This window comes from Dicentrarchus labrax, unplaced genomic scaffold (assembly GCF_905237075.1).
Source record: "Dicentrarchus labrax unplaced genomic scaffold, dlabrax2021, whole genome shotgun sequence".
Taxonomy (NCBI): Eukaryota; Metazoa; Chordata; class Actinopteri; family Moronidae; genus Dicentrarchus; species Dicentrarchus labrax.
In genome coordinates this window covers 12,808,851-12,826,759 of record NW_026136707.1, presented here as the reverse complement: position 1 = coordinate 12,826,759, position 17,909 = coordinate 12,808,851, and the positions used below count along the sequence as shown (strand labels likewise).

Sequence of the window (17,909 nt, the reverse complement as noted above, 5' to 3'; positions counted from 1 at the left end):
TAGGAAGACAGAGTGAGTACAGTATGTCTGTATATAGGTGTACAATGGATAGATGGATCATTATATGACATATGTTTGTATGTATAAATATAAAAAGGTGCACAAACGTGTGACCAGTCCAACCAGGGGAACTGGAAAGCTTTGTTTATGTCAGGAACCGTCTGAATATTGATGATAGACGAGAGATGACGAGGTTTCTCCCCTCGTCCTCTCATGGTTTATTTGTCAGGAATTAGAGGGAGGGATGGATGGAGGATTATGGCTGTCCTGCAGAAAAAAGCTCGCTTTTTGGCAGTGGTGGCAGCACGAATGGAGTTATGGAGGACAGATGTGCGGAATCGATTGCTTGTAATTGTTGTAAGCAATTGCACATATATCACTCTTGTTGAGATGCAAGTAGAAAGGTGTGAAAGGAAACACAATACATTTTTAAACCATTACCCACCACTTCAGAGTATTTACGTTCAATCAGTCAATTTGTATAGCACTTTTCATACAAGTGAAACACACACACACACACACACACACACACTGAGAAAAGTAGAACACTAAAACAAATAAAAACAGGAACTGAAGAAACCCATCTCATCAAGGTGCAGTGAGCAGAATTAGAAAGAGATGAAGAATAAGGATAAGAAAATGATATACCAAATAAAACTGAGCCAGATGTTCAACAGAGTGAGACTTTAATGACCCCTGAGGAAATTACTTTGTATTATTTTTTTACACTGTGATGCTGAGACTGCTATGTCTAAGTTTTTTTTTTTTTTTTTGCCACTCACAAAATAAATCACTTCATTATCACACAATATGTCAGGATTTTCCCAAAACTTTGACAATAAACAGACATGAGCTTGTTGCCAGTGGGTCCATACATGAACTCTAACATGCTTTAAGATGCGTCCCAGACACCCATTGCTGAAATAATAGATCATCTCCTTTTTCGGAATGACTTGATTTGAATTCTTGGCATTAAAAAAAATAAGATTGATGGAGAAAATAAGGTAGTGCGTTTTTTACCGTGTGCCGATTCTCTATATTACGTTGCATATCCTGCAAGGCTGTGAGTCCTGTCAGATCTAAACTCTAATCCCCACTGACGATTGTTTAACCAAATGTCACACTCACGGAGCACGTATACACATACCTACAGAAACTTTGTGATTTGCCTCAGACTTACTGTTTAATTCACTGTCAGCCTGACACAATACAGGTTCACAGTCCTGTCCTCACATTTCTGGGTGACACATCTAGACATGCACACACACACACACACACACATATACATACAACTTGTGCCGTGGTTTTGTGCTCCTGGCTTAGATGCCCAGTAGCACAGGTGTAAAATGATGTGTATTACTGTGTTCAGTCTGATATTAAGCCTGGTAGGTATCCTAATCATGATGAATATCACTGACTAATGATTGTGTTAGGTTAATTTACTTGCGGTGTGTTTAATGTCTGTGACTGAAACTGATACGAAAGAACATGAGAATGAAAAGTGACTCTGTAGGACACAGCACAGATACATGGTAAACATCATCCATCATGTCAAAATTGACTTTAAATTGACTATTAATCTGATCTGAGAGCAAGACATACAAGATAAAAATGACTGCAAAATACACGAGGGTGTAAAATGGACTTATTTGAAATCAATTTTTGTAGAAAACCAGTGTTACAGGATGGGAGTGAATTTGCTGGTCACTCAGAAGAAGAACACTGAATTATTGCCTGGGGGCACTGAGGTGTAGATTCCTATTGAGCCTCTAGCAAGTTCTTAAATTTAAACAGTAGCTGTACTGTAGTACTGTATAGCTACAGTAATGGCAGTAAGATCACTGCACTGTACATACAGTATACTGGATCAGTGTGGAGGTCTGGAAGGAGTGTTTACAAAACCAGTTAGGAAGGAAATGCACTGATTGCAACTTGTACTGGAAAATGACTATAGTTAGGAATAGATCGGATTCATTGGATGGTGTAGAGTGCAAAACTACAACACTGTGAATTGAAAGACTGTAAAAAAAACTGTTTCGATGGTTGGATTTTCGCTTTAAGGCTATTCAGTCCGAGAAGAAGTCATACTGCATCTAGAGAATGCAAGTTATTATTATTGTTTCCCTTAAACATCTGTACAAAATAGCACACACTTAACAGCAAGACTTAAATTGAACTCATTGAATATTTATTTATCAGACACACACATTGCATTTAGTTACATTAGCCGTTACTTGGCAACAGTCCAATGACAAAAAACCCACACAAATTTTCACACTATTTATTAACAAAAAAGTGAGTAACTGAATATGTTTAATATTACTGAAATGGCATTTCAGGTAAAAAAGAAAGAAAAGGACATTTTCCAAACTGCCAAAGTAAAATATCACAAAATAAAAGAAAATTCGTACTTTAATAAAATCCTACTGTAATAAATTTTTTTTTTGCTAATGATTTTCCATCTTACAGTAAAACCAGACAGAATAAGGTCCCTTTGGCTCCCAAAAAGGGAAAGAAGAAACACAAGTGTTTATTAAGACACTTCAATCTTGTTGTCAACTTGACAATTGACAGAATTCCGCCACAGTCATTACACTGTACATGCACATGGCTGAAAAGGAGCAAAACCTCTAGGGTTTTTTTCCCTTTCCACATACAGTAGTTTATGCATTCAACAAACATTTCAGCCCAAACTGGCCGTCAGAGGTTTTAAAAAGACACTGGAAGTAAAATCACCTGAGTGAGATACTGCATATATATATATATATATATATATATATATATATATATAATATATATATATATATATATAAACTTTCGTCAAGTTAAAGTGGTATTTCAAGAATCAACATTTTTGTACACTTTGCTCTTTAAATATCAATATGTTCTTTCCCCAGCAGGAGGATACAATGGACAAGGTGTGTAATGTAAACATGCTATGATCAGTTCTTCCTGATAGTACAATATCTGTTACCTCTACTGGACGCTAGTGACACTTGTGTGTGTGTGTGTGTGTGTGTGTGTGTGTGTGTGTGTGTGTGTGTGTGTGTTAGAGAGACATAAAGGATGAAGCAAAGTAAGGATAGATGGTAGATATGTATGTATGATTGTGGTCCAACATATTCTACATTCAGGGACACATTTCAGACTAAAAACCTGTTAATTGGCAACTTTCTCCCAACTGGGAAGGAGACCTGTGTCTCCAATTGGGAAAATGTTGATTTTTGTGTAAGGGGTTTTGTACAAGTAAGTGTGTGTGTGTATGTGTGTATGTGTGTGTGTGTGTGTGTGTGTGTGTGTGTGTGTGTGTGTGTGTGTGTGTGTATATATCAGTCAGCCTCCTGTCTGTAGTGCAGGACGTAATAGTCATGGACGTACATTAGGACGGCAAATGGCTGACCTATGATGATCGAGATCCACACTGCAGCGTTGCCGTAGTTACCACGTAGGAAGTGACCAACAAACCAGGCTAATGGAAGCTGATAAGTAAAAAAAAAAAACAACAGACATAGTGGGTGATTGGGTTTTTCATGACTAATTACAGCCTCTCATCCTCTGTGTGTACTGTTTTCTGATTTCTGTTGTCTGTGTTTTATGACTCAGCACACTATAATAAATAACAAATAACAACAAAGTCAGCAAAGACCAGGAAGCACTTACATTGCCCATTGTCCTGCCATATTCCCCAATGATACATCAAACGTGTCCTGTCACGCTAATGATGTTTTTAATCAAGTTAATGATACTGGAGCTAAACACTGAGAACACCTTTTAAAGGTAGCCCTACGGAGTCAAAAAGAACATCACCCACTTGTCTTCATTTTGACTTTTATTATTAAAAAAACTATTTATTAAATGCCACACCTATACCCATTTTCTATAACTTCTAACAGTTTTAAATCAAAATTTAAAAAAAGTTTTTTAAATATCAGTACAGGTTGTTGCTGACTACAGCTGTGAGTCTATCATCAGTGATATCTGTTGGGTCTTACCTGTGCCATCATGCCCATGAAAGCCCACAGTCTGAACATCCTGAGAGGAACGCTCACCAAGTACTGACACAGGGAAACAAACAAATTACATTCAATACATTTTAAATAAATATAATCTGACATCTACACAAGAACATTTACCAACAAGATAAAGTTCTCTATCAAGCCAGTTGGACCAGTCACTGTAGTTTAGCCTATGCAGATACAATATCGATATGATGCCAGTCATGCTCCTAAATATATGCTCTTTGCTTAGGTGAAGACTAGATTCAGGGATCCTTTAAAAGTCCTTGTACTAGGTCAGGGAAGCGTTTTCCGGTATAACAAGTAACTATTTGTAAAAATAGCATTAGATAAGCAGGGATGATGGCGGGACTACCGAGCAGGCTATGGCCTTCAGATCAAGCCACAGTGGTTTAGCCTAAGCAGATATAATATAGATGTAAAGTTGGGTCAAGCCAAATCCGCTCTTTGTTTGGGTTAGTGTAGGATTTGAAGGCAGCTTAAAAAAAATGTCACATCAGGACTACTAGAGAATGGTGTCTGTCAGAGGGCCCGGTAGATTTATGATGGCACAGCCTGATACTGAATGCAGGGCCTAATGATAGGTCAAAGCTTTATTTAACATGAATAAAGGGCTTCTATTGAATTGCCTTTGACAACTATCTACATTGTCAGCATAATCAGCGAAAGTGGTCTTGGTCTCAGCTCTTACCTCATGGAAGAAAGCCGACAAGAAGAAGACAGCTGATTGGCTGACTTTTTTACTGAATCCTCTCCTCAGCAGCGGCTTGTAAAAGTGGCTGCAAGACAGACAGAAGAACAGATGTTGGACCAGGTGGATGGACACATGATGGGGTGGATGGACATATATCTTTAATCAGAAAGTCAAATGCACTGATAGAAGAAATTACTTAAGGACGACGATATAACTTCTTGTGAAATCTGTTTTGTCATTTACTATCTATTTTCCTAGTGTGTAACTCTCCTTCGTCCTGTAATTCTCCTTTCCTGGCAGGAATTAAACCGTTTAAACTGCATTTCATTTACTTTGTCTTGTTTAATATAATCTGGCTGCATTTGCTCCTGCTGCTATGTTAGTGTATGTGGAACTGGCTGCAGGCACTGTATTTATTACTACCACTTACTCTCTCATAGCCAGATGAATCACTTTCCCAAATACATTGGTGTGCCTTGTTAAGCCTTGTTCAGTTCTATAAATTTCACTGCTCCCTCTCAGTGTGTTAGTGTGTGAATAACTCACCGTAGACACCACTTGTGTACAGGGATGTTCCAGTTCTGCCAAAAATATGTCACTGACTCAGAGTTCCTGAAAGAAGCGTCAGAAAAATAGTGTACTGAAGCATTATAGGGTCTAAATAATGGATCTAAGGCAGTTTGATCAATATTGACGAACATGAAAAAGTCTAAAATCGTTAATATCATGCAGGAACAGAAAAAGTAATAGTAATTATCCTAGAGTAGACTGAGTGATAAAAATGATTTGTTCATATCAGCAAAGACATAAAGTGATGCATCCGGAAAATGTACTCCTCTACAAAAGTCTACAAAGGGCACTGTTAAAAGACCAATGGTTGTGTTAAACTACACCATAAACACTACTAAAATAGAGTTTCAAAACTCCATCATACCTCATAAAATCCAACCCAGATACAAACACACACAGAGACTTACCACCAGTCCTTGTAGAACTGTCTGTCTCCAAAGCGCAGCAGCTCAGCAGTGAAGTTCAAAGACGAGTGGAAGAACCAGTAGAAAAACATGAGCCACATCAAATGATTAGGAACCTAGAGAAGAGTTAGATGCGTGGAAGATCCAAATGAACAAAAGAAAAATATATGACTGTGAGACATTTAATCCTCAATATGTGTAACAGTAACATTTAGAAATAGTAGTAATAATAATAATAATAATAATAATAATAATAATAATAATGTAGATCATAATAATAAATACAATACATGTTGTATTTCTACTCACAGCTAATCTTAGAAGTCTCTCAGTCATTCTGGAAAGATCCATGTCCTACAGAGGAGAGGAGAGACACACAGATTAACAAACATGTTGTTTTGTGCAATATAAGCTTCACTGCCACTCTGTCTTCCTTACCTCTAATGGTTTCATGGAGCTCTGAATGATGGGAATCATCCACTGATGGAAAGAAAGTAAAAAGCTGTGTTAAGTGTATTCTGGTAATCAATTATATTTAGTATAAATATACAAATAATGATATTAATCATTGAAATGTGAATAGACAGACAAATGTAGCACCATACATCAGTTGTGGTTTACAGTATAAGCCCGTACCTGTTGAGTGAGAGCAACTAGCAGCTGGGTGAAGAACAGCTGGGGACAAGGACACACGTCAATAGAGTGAGTGATTACACAGAAATAGATAATTAGAAAAGAAAACAGTGAAGCATTTTTTAAAGTTATGTATCATTACTTAAAGCACTCAAGTAATTCTACTACAGTACTGAGTAGAACAGAGACATGTCTGATTTTTTGATTTCTCATGTTACTTATCCTGTTGGACTTCGCTGTCACCATGCCCCCAGATCTCAGCGTTTAACTTGATGTGTAAAATATTATCATAACTGCTAATAATGATGGCCAAACCTACACAACCGACACAAAGTTTACCCTTACAAAAAGCAACAATAGACCTTACATCCCGTTCACCACCATGTAAAGCAAACATGAAGCTCTTAACAACTGTGCAGGTGTACTTGCTTCTTAAATACTTTTTCTGGGAGATGATTGGAAAAATTCCAAGCAGTTAGATCAGTCATTACCAGAAAAAGGGGGCATATTTTGACTGGAAGCTACAGCTACAGTAAGTGTGTTTTTTTTCTCTGCCTGACATGCTGACATGAGATATTTCCTCACCATCTCAAACAGTCTCCTCAGCAGGAAACTCATGCGAATATTAGGCGAGCGAGGGAAGTTGAGCTCGTAGCACAGAGTCGGAGCAAAGACAAAGTAGTACATGTCTACACAGATGGAGAGAAGGTTTATGGGAGAGTTAAAAAAAATCTAACTTATGAAAAAGAGGCAGTGGTGTATGATAGAAACATTTAAGTTTCATACAATTGCTTAAAAGATGTATTTGAGTACCTCTGATTGTGAGGTTGCCAGGGTAACACACCTGTCGGTCACCTCCATTGAGGGTCTGTCCTGAGGGACCTGAGGGCAGAAGTAATGCACAAACCCACATGACATTGCAAAGTATTTGTGAGGTAACATTGTATTCTATGACTCATTAAATAGAAATACAAATTAAAACAATGAAAAATAAATGCAGATGTTGATATACAACAATTTCCTGTTACATAATCAAGATTTCCACACAGTTCTGTGACAGTTCCTGTGTGCTAAACTGTCAAGCTTTCATTTTGTCAAAGAGCTGCAGTGTCAAGTATCTGCCATTAGATGTCACTGTAACAGCATGAGCAAGGGTCTACAAAGAAATTAAATATATACACAGAAACTGACCTTAAAGTTAGCATAGAATATATTCTCATTTAGGTCCTAAATTGAAGAAGCCCTCTCTTGTAAACATAGGTATGTGCATGTGTATTTGTGACTTACAAGACAGCGACCTGGCCAGTTTCTTGGCCTTGACAGTGCTCAGCTCTCTGCACCACATGTTGACGTCCTTATAAGAGTACAGCTTTAGGAAGAGGATGGTGTAAGTACCAAGAACGAACACACCACCAACTGCCAGAGAGAGAGAGAGAGAGAGAGAGAGAGAGAGAGAGAGAGAGAGAGAGAGAGAGAGACAGAGACAGAACCAGAGATGAGAAGGAGAAATGAGGGAAGGGCAGTAGAGGGTAGAAAATGGGGAGGAAGGAAGGAAGAAAGAAGGGAGGATGAGATAAAGAGAAGGAGAAAGTGAGCAAAAAGTACGACATGGAGGATGGAGGGACAGAGAGTGAGAGAATGGAAAACAAGAGAAAAACAAAGGAGGAGTAAGCGAGTGAAAAGGGAAGTAAAAGAGAGAGAGGTTGTCATTTGATCTTGAACAAACAGCAAAACAAGCCCAGTAAAATAAATCATCTCAACAAGTATGAGAGCAGTCTAACTATGCCAAGGACATTATTATACAATATAGTCACCATGTTTATCTGTGTGTGTGTGTGTGTGTGTGTGTGTGCGCGCGCACGCGCACACTCATTCAACTGTGTCAGAGTTCGTCTTTGTGAGTCAATTTAATGATTTAATTTATTAATAAACTCTTTTGAACCCTTTAGTGCATCTTCGCAACACGCACAAACACAAACACACACACACACACATGCTTGATAGAAAAGGACCATGCAGAACAGAGAGGAAGACACAAGCCGATGAACATACACCCACATGTATGTGCACAAACACACAAAAACACACAAATGAAAATTGACTGTTGTGCCAACAGGGTGAGGTGGAGGTCAGCACACCTGGCATCAAACCACAGCAGATCTTATCCATTAACCATCTGGCTCTGTGTGGCTTCAGGACAACTACATTGGCTCCAAGACAGCGAGTGTAGATAGCCATCATAGAAACACAGAGCCACAGCTTCAGTGCAAAAGCATACCAGGGGAACCAGTCATCACTTGGTCTCAGAAATCACAAACAACCACTTTAAATATCTAAAATCTCAGGTAGGTTGACTTTTTTTCTTTGGGTTGTTTTTTTCTGTCAGAAGAATCTAGAAGAGCAGCGACCGGGAGTGCAATGAGTTACAGATTAAAATGCTTCCTTTTTGTAGGAAGTAAGACTTGTCTTACTGCTTTGAGGTAAGTCCTTCCAGCTAAAAACTTTAAAACCTGTTCTGCTGCCAGAAATGGGAGGTTCAGTTCAATCAGGTAACATGATACCATAGATGACACACCTTGCTTTCCAGCCTGTACAGTATGGATTATTTCATTAGTGTGGATCTGAGACGTGAACTTAGAAATCTACAAGGACATTGTGTTTATTGGCAGCACCTGCAGAGGATTTCTACTTTTTCATTCATTATACTGAGAGATGCTGAGTACCTGCCTCTAAAAAAGCTTATTTTGCTCTCTTGTCTATTGTTTCTACAAAAACATCAGCAAGCTTTAGGTTTTACAATGAGGAAACTTCAATAAAAAAAAAAAAAAACCCTACTTGTAAAACACATGAGGTATACAGGACTTGTATGTTCACCCCATTGACAATCTATATAAGGTTATATATTGGTTTCAGCAAATCAGATCTCATCATGAACATGATAAGAATTTATATTAGATTATATTGTATTAAATATCAATACATTGGCAACTTTGGTCCATAGTTGGTTCTATATTGAGATATGTATTGAATCAAACACTGATAAACACAGCTAGCTTGCAGCAGGCTTGTACACACTAAAGGACATCAAGAGCAGTGGAAACAATGACAGAAAGGACAGTTCCCCCTCATCATATTTCTCTAAAGATATTTATTACAACTGATACAAATGAAATTAAGCTTGATATTAGATCCTTGCACGCTGCTTCGTGTACAATGGCTAAATATTGCTGTATTACTGTAGGAGTGGTGTAAGTGGTGCCCAGTTGATGGAATAGCTCCTTTAACACACACATATCTGTACATAAACACACACACGCCTGCCCTCTGTCCTTGCCCTTCCTGTGTGAACAGCAGCGCAGAGAGGAGAACAGACAGACAGATGGACTGACTCTTTTACTACTTCACCTCCCAGTGAGATAACAGATGAGAGGAAAGGAGAGGGGAATATACCAAAATGGGAGAGTAGCAAAAAAATAAACAATAATTTTGTAGGACCAAATTAATTTGACTGTAATGTGTGTCAAATTACACTAGAAACTCTGTCTGTCTCCTGATCAAAGTCAGAAGTGTCCCAACTTCAGCTTTAAAAAAGGACTGAGAGTGAGCTAAATACACTTTGTTAATGGTGTAAAACACTCCTACTGTGGAACATGTGTGAGTTAAGCGACAAATATGACCTTGGCAGAGGAATGTTTTCCATTTTCCAGTTCAAAATATGTATCCCTGGTAAGGTTCTTTACTTTTACCGGCCTGGGGGAAGTATGCACATTTTCTTACACATTCTACTACTCCAAAATGAGGAACACTGACTTTGTGGTAATGCATTTTCTACATTTGGTGAAGAAATAATTGTTGAGTCCATTTACTTTGCAAACAAAGAGTAATATTTAAGTGACTGTGAACATCTGTATATTGTAACCAATGCACATCAGGCAACTTTTTCCAAACCTAGCTCTAAAATGTTTTGAATAATTCACTCCCAAGGAATACAGTGTGCTGGTGTATTATGTCGTGTAAAGTATTGCTAATTCATCATGGGTGAATTGTATCATTTGTGGAAGGAGGCCATGGTTTCTGTCAGGCAGCCTGATGAAGACAGAAGAAGGTGACTCTTGGATGACCCTGCACTGCAAACCACACCTACTTTGGCATCTCTCCTGTCTTTTCCTTCTCTTTCCCTTCCTTTCCTCTCCTCTCCTCTCCTGTCCCCTCCTCTACTCAGAGCCAGCTGGAAATAATCCAGTCATGACCAACTGGTCCATTACCACTAACCGACTCCAATTATGACTCTCTATAAGAGATGTCTTTTACTGCAATATCACACTGGTCGACTGTTTCTCTGAAGGGTAAGGAGATGAATGTCCTCTTAATCTTTATGACAATTACATTATTTTCTGTTTTACACACATGGCTACATTGTAAACTACCAATGAATGGATAATGGTTTGGCTGCGTAATAGATGCTTCTCTATTAGTCAAGTATTTATATCTGTTATGTACAGTAGGTAGTAACAAGGCTGCAGAGATGGTATTTTCATAACAGTAAAAAAAACAAAACATTTTACCTGGGGTCACGGAGGGGACCAATAGGACCACTGCAGCAGGAAATGTTAGCATGACTGCCATGTTAGTGCAATGAACCAGAAATCCCACAAGTTCAGTGAATGAACCCTGGGCAGAAAGAGAGAGGCAGAGAGGGACAGCAAGAGTTTTTACATTAAATCTTAAAAACAGCAAGTTGTCCTATTTTAAACCGCTGTCACTCGACTAATTGCCTTGATTTTGTTTGCAGACTTTTAACTGCTTTTAAACTTATTCTAAAAAAGCAGTGAAAATAATACAGCGGCTGAACATGAAAGTTTTAAGCATTTCTTTTGCTCTGCTTTTGAACAGAAAGATATTTTAGTTAGGGTGGCCTATTAAAGTTTTTAAAAGCTCATGATGTTCCATATTCATGCCAAACAGACAGAGCATAACTGAATATGCCCTAAATGGAGATGGTGAAACGAATTTCTCATTTCACCGTTTAACATTTGCAGATGCAATAGAGGAAAGTCAGCAAGTCAGTCAGTTTTAGAGAACAGTTTTAGAAAAATAATCCCTCATGGGAGTTGGGAAAGTGCTTCGATTCAACAGTTCGTTTTTTTTTTTAAATACTCAGTGCTCTGATGTGAAAGTGCAAGCAGGGTTTCTCCACTCACCTTTGACAGCTGCCTTTCTGTGTAGAGAGCCACCAGAATGAACACGTTGGACACTGTCAAAACACAATGAGAGATTTATGTCAGCTGCTCTAAAACAGGCCTTATTACATTTTTACTTACAGATCCACTTCTCTCAGGAGTCTCAAGTATGAATATGATTCTCATAAAACAAAAATATTTCTTTATATGCCTATAAGTCATTCTCTAATTAATGAAATTAAAATGAAAACACTACTAGGTTTCATTACTGGTATGAAATGTGAGAGGTGAGATGCAGGGGAAGTATAGAGACAAAATATTTGAAGAACCAAATATCAAGTTCCTGAGGCAACTGTTATTATAATATGTTGTACATTGTTGCTGTTTGGTTCAGGCAGATTATTTTGTCAATATCCAGTTAGTTCTGAAAGGCCTCATTAGGCGGAGACTTAAAGTGAAAACACAAAGCTTACCAAACTGGATACAAGACAAGCTTTTCACATGAACATAAACAGGCTGAATTTTTACTGAGCACATCAGAAGAGAGTGAATTTTGCCTCTACCATATATACAAAAGACTGGGACACAAAAGAATTCTAATTTTTTAGTCATGAACTTTAATAATAAAATGCTTTTCAAGTGCCTTTTTAGCAAGACCCTGTTCTATCACATAAAACACACACACACACACACACACACACACACACACACACACACACACACACACATACACAGTCACAGACTCTCACATGATTACACTGCAACACCTGATGAAAGAAATGAGCCAGCACTAACAGAGCATATGTGTTACACAGCACACACACACCAACTGCTAGACTGTTGAGCAACAGCGCAAGTGTGTGGGTGTGCGTGCACAGGCACACGCATTGTGTATTTCAGTTGTTGCTATTTTTGTTTATCTGCACAAACATTGTTTTATATTTAGGAAAGGAAATGAAAGAGAACTTGATTTGTATTTAACATCGACAATATTGACTTTTAGAGAAATGTGCAAATATTGGGACATGTTTGAGCCAAAAATAGGTTTTAGTTCCCAGTCCTTTTTTCCACGCACAGTTTATTATGCATCAATTCTTACCACTAAGCCTGATTCTGTGTGGAGCAAATTAGGCTAAAATGTATGTAGATTTTTCCTTTTTATTTCGTGGTAGTGTGAGTTTAAACTGCAGGGTAACTGCTAAATGAACTTAAGGAAACCACTGGGATGTAGATTGCTCATTACCCTGACTAGTCTAGGCTGAGCCACACTGATGGCACATAATTGCAGCAATTGTTCCATTTTAAGACCCTAATCAGTGCATTAGCATGTCAATCCATCTAATCTAGAGCGAACAGATGTGTTAACTGTTGACATTTTGATTACTGGGTCTTATCATCCTGTCATCAATGCAACTATCCATCAGCAATGCCATCCCAAATCAATTAGTTAAACGCTTCGCTCACATGCTTGTTTTTGACTTTGTGGTGAACTTTGTACTGTGAAGAAACAAGAAGGTTCTAAGAAGGATCAAATGCCTTACAGGCAAAACTCTTTTTCATGTGACGATGACGTTAACCTGCTTTATGGACAGTGAAAACTATTTCATTCATCCTGTCATAATTTGCAGTTACTTAGATAGAAGTAGGCATCATGTCACCAGGTTTCTGCATATATGCTCCTTATAGTTACATGAGAGTATGTATTAAGACACTTTTATCTTGTCTACTAGCTGTACAACTGTGATTTTCAGAGAATATGTAATTTGTAGTATCATAAAATATTATGATTTTCTAAAAGAATCATTAATTTCAGCATTTTTGCTCCACTGATCAAAGGTTCAGAAGTTGAGACATTTAACCAAAATAAGTACTAAATTCTGACAGTGTATTTTCTGTTCTTCATCCTACGTCAAGAGTCTATCCCATCCGAAGAGCACAGATCTCAGGAAATGCATATAATGCTGCTAATGTTCTTTTTTAAATCCCCTTTGGAGACAGACCGGTTGAGCATCTTTGACAAACAGAACACCATTTAGCACCTGTAAACCACATAACACTTTCATCAAGCATCTACAGAGCTAGAGGTAATGTTACCATAAATTGTAGACTTCTCATTTACTCTGTGCTGGTGTATTTGTGTGTGGGAGTGTGCATGTGTGCGTTTGTGTATAAATTGCTGCAGTGACTCTATAAGTATTGAATGCACTCTGGAAATGAGCTGCTTTACTGCCCATGCTAGTGTAAACAGACTCCCGTTCTCACCTGTCTCTTAAGCACCGTCAGTGCAGTCGTTTACCTCAACTCATCCATCTCTCCCTCCCTCCCTCTTCTCTTGTGTCGATGCAGTACTTTACATCATCTTCCTTCCCCACTCCTTAACTCTCCCTCTTTTCCAACTTGCCTCTAGTCCTGCATTCTCTCCGTCTTCCTAACCCTTTCTACAGACCTCCCATCACTTCCCTTTCTCATCCATCTAATGCTTCCCTCGACTCAACTCTGTCTCCTCCTTTGCTCCCTATTCTCTCACTCGTTTTCCTGCTTCTGCAGCACAGCACCAGTGTGCAGTATATAGGGCAGGTGATTGTCCCTCTAGAGACACAGTGAGCTGCACCACTGCAGCCTCTCACTGCAATATACCATAAAAAGAAATATTGAAAAACTTTGAGTACAGACTCCAATGTGGGAGGCTTTGGGGGGTTAGGATTGATTCTAGTTTTGGTTCTAGCCATATTTTTTCATCCCATTCTTAAAAACTGGGTTCTTTTCAAGCTCATTTAAACAAAAGGGACATTTTTATATGATTTTCTACCCTTGATAAAATGATAAACTTGATCTTAATCGCATGAATTATAATTTATGTGTTAAATTACGTGACTGTCTGTGATTGTGTTGTTGCAGGTGACTTATTGGATAGACGAGAACTTCACCTACCAATCACCAGGCATGCTGCTGGCCAGCTGTAGGGATCATTCAGAAACAAGGAAATCACCTGAATAGGGTCCACCAGAATACCGTACCTGGCAAACAAAACAAAAAGAAAAAGGAAGGAAATAAATGGCAGATTAGAAGAATAGAAATAATTAATTAAACTGCAATTGCATGAATACAGAAATAGTACTGGTTTATTTTTTGTTTTATGTTAGTATATAGACGTTTTTCAGAACAGGAAGAGCACAGATGTCACTAATCACATTAACAATGTTACTATAAGAGTCCCAGTACGTCATCGCAGTTGCTATTGGTGATTCAATTCCACCTATGTTTATTAGATATGTAAAAATGTCTGTGATGAAAAAGATCTAATGTCTAAATAAAGCACTGATGAGACGTTCAAGGATTAGGAAGAAGTTTGTGAAATTTCTGAGAACCTGGTACGTGTGTTTAATATCTTTCACAGTTAACATCATTGGAATCTTCTCTATTTAAAAACGACATACTGAGCACAGGCATACAGGAAACCTCTTGAAATATCAGGTAATATCAAGTATTTATTGTTAATGTGAAGCATACAGGAATAAGAAAAGAGTACCTACTCACCTTAACAAGTTCTCTAAGAAGAGGCGAGCATTACTTAGTACCTGTAACACAAAGCAAGAGTTAAAGATCCGACTGTCTCATGTAAGTATTTCCGTTTGTGTCTATATGTATGTTTCTTTCATATTGTCATGTCTCCTTCTGGTGCTCCCCTTCTTTCCTACCTCTCCCTATATCTCATGTCTTTCCTATCCTCAAAATATTTCGCCTCCTCTCATTCTCCTCCTCCACACATTATTTTTTATCTCTCCTCCTCACTCTTCCTCTTTCAAAATGGATTGTAATATCTCATTACCCAGCACAAAGGCTCTATGCCTGGGGATGGGACAGAAGTTCAGTGGGAATGAAGGAAAACCTCCTGTGATGAACACAACGATCTGTGTTCAAAGCCTGGATTAACAGAAGGCTTCACTAGCCTTCTCTTCCTTCCTATCCTTTCATATTCGCTTCTCCCCAGCACGGACGAGGAAGAGCTGCAAAAGCTGTTGAGCTTGACATAAACTTGTTAATCATTTTAAATTATTTGACTGTTTTTACACATATATTGGATATTTTGAGAAAATGCTAATTCAACAACAAAAGGGTTTTGATGCGATCAAAACAAGCAACTGCATAACTCAATAATAAAGAGAGTAATAACTCCAAATGTTCTTAATTATTTCATGAAACACACATATAATTTGCCTGCACTGTAACATGTTTGATTTAAACCATCAGATACAACCACTTGCTAAGAGTTTTTTTGCAGTGTGGTTAAGTTGGTAGGAAACCAGATCTGTTAGAGAATCAGACACGATGAGTCTCTTTGACTATTTATAGAACATTTATAGACTTTAGACTGATTCTTCCCTATTTGATGTAATTTAGATTTATTTGATGGTATCAGTCTGTGCCAGTGGATTATCTACTTTCTCATTCTGTTTCATAGTGAGTTCTATGAAAGAGTCAATGAGCACAAGCTGGATATTAACTGAATTATAACAATGCTACTTCACATCAGTGCACATTTGGGATTCACTTGTGGTTTGCTTTCACATATTATAAATAATGCATCAATGCACTGTTAGGTTTAAAACATACTTTTATTCTCTAGCGTTTGAATCCTCCTGATGTGGCTGATTGTTGTTTTTTTGTCTGGTGTGCCTATGCCTCTGTGTTTGTTATCTGTAAATTGATTTTTTGATTTTATGTCAACATTTAGTTTTAACTGCGTTTCTCTTTAATTATGGTCTCCTCTACCTGCTCTGGTTTATACAGCACTTTGGTCAGCAAGGGTTGTTTTTAAATGTGCCTTAAAAATACACTTGATTTTAAAACTAAAGACAAAGAAACTGTAAAATATATGATAGAAAAAGGCACCAGGATATATATAGGAAGACAGTACTGATTTCAGGATTCTAGGTTTTAAAAAAAAAAGAATGGATTTGAAAATGCTGTTGCATTAGTGAAATCCTGGGTGTTGTATGTACAGTATATGTATGTTTATTTGTGAGTGTGCAAACTTCTGTCTTACCAGCATGACCACACACCAGTTGAGGACTCCTCTGTAGTTACTGTAACCACTGGCTGAACTCAGCAAGGACTGCTGTGTCTTATGACAGCTACAGAAACAAATTAGATGGCTAAATTGGTTAAGAAATCAAGAACATCACAAGCTTAAGATGCTTTAATTTTCATTTGACTATATTATCATATTGATTTCACAACAAATGATGGATATTAGGTCTTTCAGTTATATGTCTTTCTATAAACCTACACACTGATTTGCTGTGTTTTAGTCAGAAATGAAGACAATAAGAGAGAAGATAATACAAAAAAATACTGTGGCAGGAGAAAACTAGCTTGTTAAAGCGGAAATTGGTCTAATTTTCCAAAGGTGTGGTTCAATTGACACACTGTATTATTTCATTTTGTTACAAAAAATAAAGTACAGTCAACTAATTTTTTGTACACTAAATACCAAGATATTAGTTTTTAAGCAGTCCACAGGGTATAGTTTGGTATTATATAACTGACCTAAGGAAATTAACCCACAATTCACCCTTGTTTATGGGGCCCCTATTAGATACGCCCCTGACAATAAAACAGCCCACATATTGCACTGACACATATTCCTAGCCATACAGATAAAGTGCTAAACTTTTTGTTACTAGACTGAGCAGCATAAAAAATATGAACCACAGTATGAATGAATAGGGGACAACAGAAACACAAAATCAACATGTGTTTTTCAGGACAAGTCCCCAAACGACCCTGGCTGTGACACACCGCCAGCCGTTAACTCCTCTCTGACCGCCACACATTCGAACAAGCTAACGTTCGTTCCGGGCTACTAACACGCTAATGTAATGACATTCTCTTAAAGGAACGTTGAATGGAACGTTAGCCGTTAACATATTTGGTCACAAAACAAACTAACGTTAAACTTTCCTCAAACGGAACCGACAGTTTGGTAACTTCAATACGTTGTAACCATTGACAGCATATGGTTGTAACTCACCTCAGTCGGTCACTTATGTCATTCCTGCATTTCTTTTTCTCACTCTTTGATTTAGACCTTACTGTCTCCAGTGAACGGTCTCGTTTTCCCTGACCATCATCTCTGCTAACCTCAGCGGTCACTGAGTCCTGACACACCGCTGCGGACCTCCCGTTCATCGGCAGCAAACTCGCACTTCTCCCCGCCGCCAAAGTCGCCCTTCTCCTGCGAGTTAAGGCCCCGGCAGCGTCCGAGTCACCCATGAGGACAGAGGGGGGGAAACTTCAAGTTTAGCTACTTCTACAGTTTACTTCTGATAGTAGCATGCCTGTTGCTACTAGCGTGGTAGGCAAGGAGAGGGAAGTGAGCGGAAACAATCCGTCCGAAGCTCAGATTTCA

At 38.2% G+C, this 17,909-nt stretch overlaps 1 protein-coding gene across 1 annotated transcript; it reads right to left on the bottom strand.

Annotated features, from left to right (window-relative positions):
* Window positions 1-2,166: 2,166 nt before the first annotated feature.
* Window positions 2,167-17,904, bottom strand: dgat1b (diacylglycerol O-acyltransferase 1b). Its single transcript, XM_051406526.1, has 17 exons — window positions 17,532-17,904; window positions 16,545-16,632; window positions 15,035-15,075; window positions 14,429-14,514; window positions 11,519-11,571; window positions 10,883-10,988; window positions 7,605-7,733; window positions 7,131-7,199; window positions 6,903-7,006; window positions 6,321-6,359; window positions 6,123-6,164; window positions 5,994-6,038; window positions 5,688-5,800; window positions 5,257-5,322; window positions 4,708-4,795; window positions 3,993-4,055; window positions 2,167-3,479 (listed from the first exon to the last, which is right to left on the bottom strand). Exons 1-17 carry the CDS (start codon window positions 17,771-17,773, stop codon window positions 3,330-3,332), a joined length of 1,524 nt encoding a protein of 507 aa, XP_051262486.1. The 5' UTR covers window positions 17,774-17,904; the 3' UTR covers window positions 2,167-3,329.
* Window positions 17,905-17,909: the final 5 nt, after the last annotated feature.

What these genes read in the sequence shown, in the direction of transcription:
- dgat1b (XM_051406526.1), bottom strand. Translation starts at nt 17,773, where the DNA reads ATGGGTGACTCGGACGCTGCCGGGGCCTTAACTCGCAGGAGAAGGGCG. An exon ending in GGTCCCCTCCGTGACCCCAG is followed by an intron (nt 7,734 to 10,882) that starts GTAAAATGTTTT and finishes TCTCTCTGGCAG; the next exon opens with TTGGTGGTGTGTTCGTTCTT. An exon ending in TCATGGGCATGATGGCACAG is followed by an intron (nt 3,480 to 3,992) that starts GTAAGACCCAAC and finishes TTTACTTATCAG; the next exon opens with CTTCCATTAGCCTGGTTTGT.